Source organism: Oncorhynchus kisutch, linkage group LG19, assembly GCF_002021735.2.
Source record: "Oncorhynchus kisutch isolate 150728-3 linkage group LG19, Okis_V2, whole genome shotgun sequence".
Classification (NCBI taxonomy): domain Eukaryota; kingdom Metazoa; phylum Chordata; class Actinopteri; order Salmoniformes; family Salmonidae; genus Oncorhynchus; species Oncorhynchus kisutch.
Genome location: NC_034192.2, coordinates 51,437,756 through 51,449,970, shown reverse-complemented (window position 1 = coordinate 51,449,970; position 12,215 = coordinate 51,437,756). Strand labels below are relative to the sequence as shown.

At 42.2% G+C, this 12,215-nt stretch overlaps 2 protein-coding genes across 3 annotated transcripts; one reads left to right on the top strand and one right to left on the bottom strand.

Annotated features, from left to right (window-relative positions):
- Positions 1–86: 86 nt before the first annotated feature.
- On the top strand, positions 87–7,433 carry eif1ad (eukaryotic translation initiation factor 1A domain containing). Of its 2 annotated transcripts, none has more exons than XM_020453093.2 (5): positions 87–311; positions 2,670–2,775; positions 3,059–3,167; positions 4,684–4,792; positions 6,721–7,433. In XM_020453093.2, the coding sequence occupies exons 1-5, from the start codon at positions 241–243 to the stop codon at positions 6,959–6,961; spliced, it is 636 nt and encodes a 211-aa protein (XP_020308682.1). In that variant the 5' UTR covers positions 87–240; the 3' UTR covers positions 6,962–7,433. The 2 variants fall into 2 exon arrangements, with proteins under 2 accessions (XP_020308682.1, XP_020308684.1); XM_020453095.2 differs by having other exon boundaries at positions 109–222; positions 6,721–7,323.
- A 95-nt stretch (positions 7,434–7,528) lies between these two features.
- LOC109864987 (N-acetyllactosaminide beta-1,3-N-acetylglucosaminyltransferase 2-like) lies at positions 7,529–11,858 on the bottom strand. The gene is made up of 2 exons (XM_020453092.2): positions 11,610–11,858; positions 7,529–9,845 (listed from the first exon to the last, which is right to left on the bottom strand). Exon 2 carries the CDS (start codon positions 9,839–9,841, stop codon positions 8,348–8,350), a length of 1,494 nt encoding a protein of 497 aa, XP_020308681.2. The 5' UTR covers positions 9,842–9,845; positions 11,610–11,858; the 3' UTR covers positions 7,529–8,347.
- Between the last annotated feature and the right edge of the window lie 357 nt (positions 11,859–12,215).

The following is a 12,215-nucleotide window of genomic DNA, read 5'->3' as shown; positions in this document are numbered from 1 at the left end:
TGTAATTTCTGAAGTCAATATCCACCGTATGTTGGATGATTGATTGGAGAAACTATATCGTCACAAAAGCATGCGGTTCTTGAATACAGCCAAGCCCCGTACATGAAAACGACTAAAACTCCCAGAATGCAACTGGAGTAGAATCCCTACTTCACCAGTGCCTAAAAGGAAAGGAAGCACATGCGTTTACTGGCTGTTGGAAACTAATATTTGATATAACAGGTATTTTTCAAAGTTCACATGCCATCTGACAATCCAGAGTCTTTGACCTACAGTAAAGATACACATTTTTTGCAGTTCAGATTTACAAGGTATGTAGCAAGTGGCTCATTTTAAGTGTATGTGCGTGTTAACTCTAGTGAAAACTGCTCGTTAGCTAGCTAGCTACCAATGCTTATAATTACTACGTTAATAATATATTGTCTAATCTTCTATAATTTCACAATTTAACAGCAAGCATAATTCTGACAATTAGCCATTTGTGTTTGTACGATACCGGCATTTCTGCTTGACATAGCTAACGTTAGCTAGCTAACGTGGGACAGCTTGCCACTTACTTTGCCCAAACAAAACATACATTTGATGGAAACGTTAGCTAGCTAGCTGTCACACTAACGTCGTTAAGGGTTGACCTTTTGAAATGCTATGCTGTTGTCAGTGGGGATTTTAACATGTAAATCTTTGTGGGGCAAAAAAAAATGGGATGCATGCCAGCAAAACCACAACACTAAACCATACATAAATTACACTATGCCACTGCTACACCTGGCTATCAGCGGAAACCTCATTTAGTGCCCTTTGGCTGATTTTCTGTAACACATTTGGTTTCTACTGACAATTGAGATGTACAAACTAGGGTATAAGGAGACGACAAGCAGATAAGAGGCAATCATAGCCAGTATGGGGCAGCAGGTAGCCTAGTGGTTAGAGCGTTGAGCCAGTAACTGAAAGGTTGCTGGATGAAATCCCCGGGCTGACAAGGTACAAATCTGTCGTTCTGTCCCTGAACAGGCAGTTAACCCACTGTTCCTAGGCGTCATTGAAAACAAGGATTTGTTCTTAAACTGACTTGCCTAGTTAAATAAATGTAAATAAAAATGTCACAATAGACAGTCTGCTTAAACTAGTAAAACACAAACAATTGTACATTTTCATGTCTTTATTGAACACACCGTGTAAACATTCACAGTGCAGGGTGGAACAAGTATGGGAACCCTTGGATTTAATAACTGGTTGACCCTCCTTTGGCAGCAATAACACCAACCAAATGTTTTCTGTGGTTGTGGATCAGACCTGCAGAATGGTCAGAAGGAATTTTGGACCATTCCTCTTTACAAAACTGTTTCAGTTCAGCAATATATTCTTGGAATGTCTGGTGTGAACTGCTCTCTTGAGGTCATGCCACAGCATCTCAATTGGGTTGAGATCAGGACTCTGACTGGGCCACTCCAGAGGGTGTATTTTCTTCTCTTGAAGCCATTCTGTTGTGCTCCCTCCACCATACTTTACAGTTGATGAGGTTTCGATGTTGGTGTGCTGCGCCTATTTTTCTCCACACAGTGTTGTGTTCCTTCCAAACAACTTATCTGTAGTTTCATCTTTCCACAATATTTTTCCAGTAGCGCTGTGGAACATCCAGGTGCACTTTTGCAAACTTCAGAGGTGCAGCAATGTTGTGGCTTCAGCAGCAATGCAGTGGCTTCTCCTTTGGCCATGAACACCATTCTTATTTAGTGTTATGTATCGTATACTCGTCAGAGATGTTAGCATGTTCCAGAGGTTTCTGTAAGTCTTTAGCTGACACTAGGATTCTTCTTAACCTCATTGAGCATTCTGCACTGTGCTCTCTCTAGGGAGAGTACCAACAGTGCTGAACTTTCTCCATTTATAGACAATCTGTCTAACTGTACTGATGAACATCAAGGCTTTTAGATACTTTTGTAATCCTTTCCAGCTTTATGCAAGTCAACAATTCTTAATCTTGGGTCTACTGAGATCTCTTTTGTTCGAGGCATGGTTCACATCAGGCAATGCTTCTTGTGAATAGCAAACTCAAATTGTGAGTTTTTTTTATAGGGCAAGGCAGCTTTAACCAACATCTCCAATTTCTTCTCATTGATTGGACTCCAGGTTAGCTGACTCCAATTAGCTTTTGGAGAAGTCGTTAGCCTGGGGGTTCACAGACTTTCCCCAACCTACACTGTGAATGTTTAAATTATGTATTCAATATGGACAAGAAAATACAATTTGTGTTATTAGTTTAAGCACACGGTCTATTGTTGTAACTTAGATGAAGATCCGGTCAAATTTGATGACCAATTTATGCAGAAATCCAGGTAATTCCAAAAGGTTCACATACTTTTTCTTGCCACTGTACATTTTTTTTAATACATTGTTTGCAAACTGATATGTGACATGTATTAATGCCAAATAACATGCAAAATAGGCAAGCCCCCTCCACAATTTATTTATTTATTTTTGCTTAAAATATGGGGGTCAAAACAGGTGGGGTTGCCACTGCTCTGAATGATCGGTCACCACTGCCTGTTATGCATTAAGCAGCCTGTACTTCTCATTAGACGTTTGCTATCTAACTTATTCTGTCCCCCTGACATTCATAAAGAACAGTTGACTAACAACAGTGGTGATGAAAACTGATCTTTCCACAGCTGGCAAACTTCAACGATGTCACAGGCTACTAAACGCAAGCATGTTGTCAAGGAGCAGACACTCGACGACTACGTCACACCTACAGAGAACCAACAGATTGTGCGGGTTAGTATCTGTGCTGTCAGACATGACAGATGTTTTACTGAACACACACAACAAAGACTAGCCTAGATGTCTGCCATCCTGATTCGGACTCATTCAGCGACTACCAAACAGATAGGGTCAGTGGATGAAGCAAGAGGATGGGAACTTTTAAGTCTTTCTTCATGTAAGCTGACTGACACACACATCTCTGCTGCACCTGTAGTTAATTACCTGTTTTTGCATGCACGTTCTACCAGTTTCTTTGTCATACTAATCCCCTCTCTCTGTACCTGTCTCCGTGCAGGTTCTTGGTAGTCGTGGCAACAACCTGCACGAGGCTGTCACGGCCCAGGGGGAGAACTTCCTGATCAGCATGCCCCCAAAATTCCGCAAGAACCTCTGGATTAAGAGAGGTAACATGTCCCCTTATACTAGAGTGCATCCCAAATGGCACCATAATGCTGTTTTGCTTTTAAATATCTTATTTTAAAATATATAGGCCCATTATCTTTTCAATATACTTTGTGGTTTTAAATGTTTAAAGTCAAATAGAATTGTGAATTATAGATCACATTGAAACCAGGTCTCAGAACAGATCTACTGCTTCGATGTGCCCTATTTCTATGCTTCCCACTATTAAAGGTGCAATATGCGTAAATCGCTCAGCCACTTCCTGGCTAAAATTCTGAGATTTTGCCTAATTTCAGTTTGTGACAAAATGAGCACTAAGTGTAGATAATCATTGTACCATCTAACCGCTGTGAAATATCTTTCCAATAACCAAAAATATTAGATTTTCAGCTGTTTGAACCTGGTGTACAAAACCTAAAGTAAAAGATGCAAAAACTAAACAACAGTTTAAGTGACTGCTTTTTTTGCGTCTTTTACATTCGGTTTTGTTCAACAGCTTCAAACAAGCTGAGAATACAATATTTTTTTCTTATGGAAAATATATTTTTACAGCAGTTTTAGATGGTACAATGATTCTTCACACAATGGCTGCTTGTTTGTAGCATAAACTGAAATTAGGCGAACTTGTAAAAAAAATGTACAACTAGGAAATGGTGGAGCTACTTCTGAATATTGCACCTTTAAGTTTACAATGAGAATGTTTTTTTTGGTACCATTTGGACCATAGACATTAAAACCAGTAGATAGTGATAGCGCTGACGTCATCCATGTATTCCTATCGAAAACTTCTAATGAAACTGGAAGCATTTGAATCACGCTATATTAAGAATCATGCTGAAAATGGCCATAACTATGGTCGATGAAGTCATTTTCATTCTTCCTGAGCGCATCAACCCAACGCTGCTATTGACTTCGGCATCTATAACAGATACCACATGAATTCCGTGTGCATGAGGATGCGAGCCTCCTCGTAGCCTGCCAGTCTGTGATTGGTCTGTCAGCACGTGGTCCTGTGTGACGATAAATGTAGTCGTCAGAATGGATCACTATTTAATTAAATGCCTCGATTTGTAGTGAACTTGAAAATAATTTGCTGTGGCGATAGAACTAAAACACCTTTTAGAGCTGTAAACGGCTGTAATTTACGTTGGTTTTCTAGGACAGACCAGGGCTTTTGGCACTGCTAGTTCGTTATGCAGTAGCCGACCAGCAGAGATTGTGACTTTACGCCCCAGACCAGATACTGGGGGGCTTTGTTTGGAAATAGGCAGCCCGGAGTACCAGTGGCAGTCAAACACTAAAGCCGGCTGATTGTCCTGAATTTGAGTGGCTAGTTTGCATATGTTTTCTGCATACCTGTATGTCAGTGTGCTTTCTTTTGTGGTTCAACCACCTCAATGTCATAATGACAGAAACACTCTGGATTAGTTTCTACTGAACACAATGAAGGTCTTTGTGTTCCTCTCAGTATTGGTTTGTTATTGTAAACATGGCATTGCTCTCCCTCCCCCCTCCCAGGTGACTATGTGATTGTAGACCCTATAGAGGAGGGAGAGAAGGTGAGGGGAGAGATCAGCTTCATACTCTACAGAGACCACATTCAGCACCTGCAGAAACTCACACTCTGGTGAGTGCTCCTTGGACCCATAGTTCAGTATATACAGTTGAAGTTGGAAGTTTACATACACTTAGGTTTTTTTTTACCACTCCACAAATTTCTTGTTAACAAACTATAGTTTTGGCACATCAGTTAGGACATCTACTTTGTGCATATCACAAGTCATTTTTCCAACAATTGTTTAGACAGATTATTTCACTTATAATTCACTGTATCACAATTCCAGTGGGTCAGAAGTTTACATACACTAAGTTGACTGCCTTTAAACAGTTTGGAAAATACCAGAAAATTATGTCATGGCTTTAGCTTATCAGAAGCTTCTAATTGACATCATTTGAGTAAATTGGAGGTGTACCTGTGGATGTATTTCAGGGCCTACCTTCAAACTCAGTGCCTCTGTGCTTGACATCAAAATAAATCCAAGACTTCAGACCTACCTACACAAGTCTGGTTCATCCTTGGGAGCAATTTCCAAACGCCAGAAGGTACCACGTTCATCTGTACAAACAATAGTACGCAAGTATAAACACCATGGAACCACGCAGCCATCATACCGCTTAGGATGGAGATGCGTTCTGTCTTCTAGAGATGCATGTACTTTGGTGCAAAAAGTGAAAATCAATCCCAGAACAACAGCAAAGGACCTTGTGAAGATGCTGGAGGAAACGGGTACAAAAGTATCTATATCCAAAGTAAAACGAGTCCTATATCGACATAACCTGAAAGGCCGCTCAGCAAGGAAGAAGCCACTTCTCCAAAACCGCCATTAAAAAAAACAGACTACGGTTTGCAACTGCACATGGGGACGAAGATTGTACTTTTTGGAGAAATGTCCTTTGGTCTGATGAAACAAAATTAGAACCGTTTGGCCATAGTGACCATTGTTATGTTTGGAGGAAAAAGGGGCAGGCTTGCAAGCCGAAGAACACCATCCCACCCCAACCATGAAGCACGCGGGTGGCAGCATCAGGTTGTGGGGGTGCTTTGCTGCAGGAGGGTGGCATCATGAGGAAGGAAAATTATGTAGATGTATATATTGAAGCAACATCTCAAAACATCAGGAAGTTAAAGCTTGGTCACAAATGAGTCTTACAAGTGGACAATGACCCCGAACATACTTCCAAAGTTGTGGCAAAATGGCTTAAGGACAACAAAGTCTAGGTATTGGAGTGGCCATCACAAAGCCCTGACCTCAATCCTATAGAACATTTGTGAGCAGAACTGAAAAAGCGTGTGCGAGCAAGGAGACCTACAAACCTGACTCAGTTACACCAGCTCTGTCAGGAGGAATGGGACAAAATTCACCCAACTTATTGTGGGAAGCTTGTGGAAAGCTACCGAAACGTTTGACTCAAAGTAAACATTTAAAAGGCAATGCTACCAAACACTCAATTAGTATATGTAAACTTCTGACCCACTTGGAATGTAATGAGAAAGAAATAAAAGCTGAAATCATTCTCTGCTATTATTCTGACATTTCACACTCTTAAAATAGTGGTGATCCTAACTGACCTTACAGGGAACTTTTACTATGATTAAATGTCAGGAATTGTGAAAAACTGAGTTTAAATGTATTTGGCTAAGGTGTATGTAAACTTCCGACTTCAACTTTACATCCACGTATAGAAATAACATGCAGAAACGCATGTAGCCAGTAAACCCCATTTTAGTCAGCACTTCTATTACCTTGCCATAGTAACTACAAGGCCACCACATCCGACAAACATTTTTTTGCTGCTCTTGTGAAAATATGAAGAAATTATTTCAAATGATCTTAATCCCAACAGGATGTGGTAGGATGTTTTTTCTGACACACACACACAGAGACTCATATGTCACCTGTGAATGAGATGACAATTAAACAAAGGATCAATTATAACTGAATCAAGTGAGTTCTGCTGGCACTATTTTTCATCTTTTTGTGTGTCTTCTGTTAGGCCTGAGGCCTTCACAGACGAGCCCCCATCGGAAGAGAGAACAGATGCACCACAGCCCAGGGAGGGGAGAAGGGAGGAGAAGGTAGAGGATTGTGGGAGTGATCACAGTACTGACTCAGAGGATGACGAGAGCGATCTCTTTGTCAACACCAACCGCTGTAACGTCCACTACAGTGAGAGTGAGGAAGACAGTGAGGATGAGAAGGATGAAGAGGAGGATAAAGTGCAGAGCAGCTTTTAGTGGGGAAATCTTTACAAGAGACAGTACACTGCTGTGGACCATGTTTACACACTGCTGCTGAAGAATGAGTTGTGGATTATACTCTCCAGTCCCACCCCCATGAATCCAATCAAACAGAAAATCCTGCTATTTCACCATTTATTTGGTGGTTGAACTTAGCATCCCATGGACATAATAGGTTAGGTATATCATACTTCTACCACTTGTCCTAGAGAGGAACATTAGCATGCTTTGCTAAACTGCTAAAAAAAGAGGTTAATTGTGGAATTACTGAACTGGTCCATGACATTCCTGACTGAAGAGGTTGTCATAATTTATGTACATAATGATTGTGTAATAAAATCTTTGGTCTTTCATCAGAATTTTTTTAATAGTTTAATTAAACATTTGTCTGATTCAAAATTATATAATCAAAGATCAAAGTTTTGTTTAATGTTCAGAAAAACATTAAAGTGTCAGAGGGTTATCTGCACATTTATTTACTCATTAACCTGTTTCTAATACCCAAACCTCAGATAAATTGGCAATTATGCGCTGGCAGTGGTTAAATCAGTAAAATTGATTTATCTAAAAATGTTTGTTGCACCTCATAAATCTGACTTAAGCCCTTAATATATATATATTTTTTTCTCATAACTAGCCTCCGAGCCCAGAAACTGAGCATGAGAATTGATGCCCACAGCAAGGAACCAAAACCTGTTCAATAGGAGGCAGTTGAGCTATGTATGCAATGCACATGTATGTCCTTCAGTGACATTCATCACAGATGACTGTACCAATTAAGTCATTCTGGTTTATACTTCAATAAATACTTGTCGGCATTCAGTATTTCTCTCAAACCTAGGTCCACCTTTCTCACATTGTGGGGCCTTATTACAGGGCCATTCTCAGCTGGTAGCATACCTTTCTCCATCTATCATTTGAGTCGGTTTTAAAACAGCGAGTCTACTATTTCTCAAACGTAGCCTCGTTTTTTAATAAAAAAACACATTTGTTGGGTTTAAAGTAATAATTGGTACTGTTCGCCATTGTCAAGTGGCAGCACACCTTCTCGATAGTCAATCACCATATGTATGTTTTCTATAATAGGAAAGCCAGTCTGAATGCCTCACTATGAGAGGACGTTTCCTGGTGTACCCTGTTGTTCTCCCAGAAGGCCCTGCATCTTCCCCATTCTAAAATGGCAGCATACCTTCTCGACAGTCAATCACCTTCAGTTTAATAACAACTAGTCAGTGGTTACCTCAGTGTGGCGTGGAAGTTTCTGGCATACCCCAAGGGTATTTCAGAAGGTCCTGCAGGCTCTTCCCTATTCTCAAGTGGTAGCATTCCTTCTCCATCACCATCCATCCGTTGTCAGTTTTAAATCAGTCAGTGATTACCTCACTATAGAGCTGAATTTCCAGAACTATCCCATGGATCCGTCAGAAGTTCCTGTCCCTCGTTGTCTTTCACACTAAATGGATCTATCAGAAGTGTATTCTTTTTCTCCTTCTCCATTCTCAGGATGGTGTTGCTGCACTCTGTCTGGTTCGTCATTATCTCCGACCACAGCTTCATCACCTGAGCAGGGCTACGTTTGTGTACCAGTAAGATAGTGTGGTACGCACACTGCTCTACCCCCTCTTTCTTTTGGAAGTCGAAGGTGAGGAAGGCGGGGTGGTGGATGGGGTGGACCCCAAGCCTGTGGAGGCACATGCCCACGTAGACATCATCAATGGGGTACAGGTGAACTCTCCGGGAGATACGGTTGAGCCGCAGGGCCAGCTCCCCTGAGTACACCACCCCTCCCCCACCCCCGTACGGAGGGTACAGCCCCTTATAGAAACTTTCAGGAATAAAGTACTTAGTAGAGTTGACTCTGTTGGGGACAGCCGCTCGTATCACATCCCCTACCATGAATCCCTTCATACCCTCTGACCCGGGCCCCCCTGACTGGATCGTCTGCTCCCGGAGGTAGTCTAAGAGAGCAGGGGTCCGCAACAGGACGTCGTCGTCCCCTTTAAAGACGAAGCGTGCCAGGGGGAAGTGGGTGGAGAGCCAGTCCCACAGCAGTACGTCCTTCAGGGTGAGGTTAAAGAAGGAGTCGTGGAAGTCCCACTGGAGGATGTCCCCGTAGTGGCGGTTCTCCAGCTGCAGCAACTCACTGATGTCCACATGGGGTTCTACATGGTTCTTCCCCAGGAGGAAGACCCTCCGCACCACCCCGCCTTTCCCCGTCGCCCCTGCCACCCACCCTGCCCAGCCCCATGTCTGCCGGATGGCCTGGCGATTCTCAAAGTTCAGGCCCTGGGTCTTGATGGCCAGCAGTAGGAGAGGGCCCTGCCCCTTCTTTAACCCACGTCCACACAGTTTAGCAGGCTCAATGAGGACAGGGTAGTCCCTGAAGTGCATGGAGTACACAAACATCTGCATCTGCAGGGGCAGCTCCTGAAAATCATCCATTTGAGATGTCAAGTTCCCGATCTCAGAGAACCCTGCACTCAAGGTGGGAAGGGAAAGCCGCAAATAGTTTGCATTATTATTATTGGTATCAAGATGGTCATTGTGCTCTTTGCTGGATTTGGGATTCAGGATGGGATTGTAATGGTGGTCAATGGGTAGCTGGAGCCGGTTCCAGAGGGCCCCTCCGTGGGGCTTGGGGTCCCAGAAGGAGTTGGTGGGGTGTGGGGCCAGGTAGTCATTTCTGGTAAGCCCTGGTGCAATGAAGCTCTCTGGTAGAATTTGTAGGATAGGGGCAGAGCTGCTCAGGCCTGTACTGGTGGTCATACCATAACACACAGCCAGGGTGATGTACACACAGAGAGACCCTACCAGGACACAGGGAGCACAGCACAGGCACAGGAGCACCCGTCGCCACCGGCAATGGCATTGCGCCATTTAACTAGAAAAAAGGAAAGAGAGAGAGGTGGCAAGATACATTTGGAGAAGAGTGAAGAAGAAATGGGTAAGAGTTGTGAGGAGAGAGAGGGATGAATGATAAGGGGAGTGAGAGAGGATGGGAGGGGAGAGGTGGAGGATTTTATTGCAGTCTTTTGTCACTTAAGTCAATACAGCTGTATGACTAACTAAGAATAATTACTTCTGATTTTAAGTCATTTAGTATGGTTTTAAGTATGTAAAAACATGAAGTGTGATGTGTAGGCTTATTTAAATATAAAGTGGAAAACAAGGCAACAGTAAACATGTCTTCTCCCAAGAATGATGCAGCTGATTGCATTTAGGAATGTTAGCAGTGACTGGGCTTATTAGAAGACATCAGCTGTGTGATGAGTTGTGTGCTCCCGATTTCTTTTTCTTGCCAGGTCAAAATTCAGCTGATAAATAAACGACATAGCTCATGAACAGCTTCTGGAATCAATCTGTTTAAAAAAAAACTATATAGCACAGGCCTTGACTACAGAATAGCATTATTACAATATTCATTTTGTATTTAGCCAACAAGTGATTTAATAGTCATAAATACGATTTAATAGTCGTAAATAATAGTAATTTCTTGACAAGCAAGCAGCTCTACAGTGTAGGTCTATGTAAACATTTCTTTGCTAACAATGACATCACTGTGATATGAAAAAAGACGGAAAAGCTGGTGGAACACTTTTGAATGCGTGAGTTGATGAATTTATGAGCTTCCTGCTTCCGCTGAGACGGGTCTTGGTGAGAGTTCCCAGGATGTAGTCTAATCAGACGGGGCTCACTTCAAGTAAGGCAGAGGGAATGTTTTCGTATTTTTTTTGCTTAGAAACCGAATGCTGGTTGATATTAAGTGTGAAACGTCAGACGTCGTCAATGTTTTATATATATTTTTTCTGGTTTTGGAGTTTGATCATTTAGGCCTACTGGCCATATGACAGCTTGATTAACTGTCCCCGCGTTCTAGACAGATGTTGCCGGGACAGCGGGCAGCCCTGAACGTCGAGCTCTGCAGTCTCTTTAGCTAATCCACGCCCTGTGCTCCATGTCACCTGCCAAAGAAAAAACGCCACTTGATGATTATGGGCCTAGTTTTCCCTCTCGCTTCGCGTCTTCCTCTCTGGTGTGACTCACACATTTCAGTTAATTACAATAGCTTCTGCCTTGGCCAATTAATACTGTAATGAAACAGGCAGGGAGCAGGTCTCGAACCCCCTACTCCCTCCTTTCAAAGAGCGCGTCCTCGCTCACCAGCCAAGCACACGCACTGTCGTGGATGCGAGGTCCGATCACTTCTGACACCAATGTAATGAAACAGGCAGGGAGCAGGTCTCGAGCCCGAGGTCCGGCGCGCTATCGCGAAGCATGCTCGTGCGGCGATTTCCGCGCTTATAAACCCAGGGTCGTTACAATACAATTTTGAGTTTGGACATAATAAAGTTTGTAGGTGAAAACGACCTCAGTTGTTGATCCACATGCGCAGATCAAATACACAGTTGGAACGCCGATTAGGGTGTGTACACGTCCTAATAATTGGACAAATGACTCAGAAAACCATGTGTTTTAATCGGGGTGTGCTTACTTCGATGTTGACCTTACGCTGATTAAGATAAACATAGTAAAGTGTTTACATGACTATTGCATAATCTGCCTACTGTTATAATCAGTTAAAAATCCTAATTATTAGTGTACATGTAAACATACTCAAGTATTTGTAAATTACACCATAACCTACCTCGATTTATTATTTTGAAACGAACGTTTTCCCATATGGCTTTAAGCGTTCCTTTTCATATGCCCAATGTATCCATCGCGTGTGCCAATTGATATAAAAGTCGACCAAAACACAAATTATATAATCAAATAATACAAAAAAAATGAAAGGATATTTTCTTTGGTCTTCTCAGACGACCCTGAGACCTAATGGTCCCCTGAAGTGGCCTCCACCTTCACAAACGTTTGTTCGACAGCATGGCCGAAAATCAAGAACTTACCTATGCAGCAAAAAAGTTGCAGGTATATATATATATATATACGAAGGGCACACCCCCTCGACTCGTCAGAAATTAGAACAAGAGAGATGCCATACGTTTGTTACTGATGTTTATTAGTATAAAGTACCACTCCATTTCTTATATTTCCAGTTGAAAAACGATATTGGAAGTATAAATACACTTAAGGGTAAAACGATTATGTTTTCAGCAAAACTTTTTGTTTTAGATACAATGGCGAAATTCAAGGGTTTTGTAATTCAAGGAGTTGGTCTGATGGTGCACTCTGATGTCATCCTTGCAACAGAGGAGCAATGAAGGACAAAAGAGGAAAGGCCCAAGCCCCCACT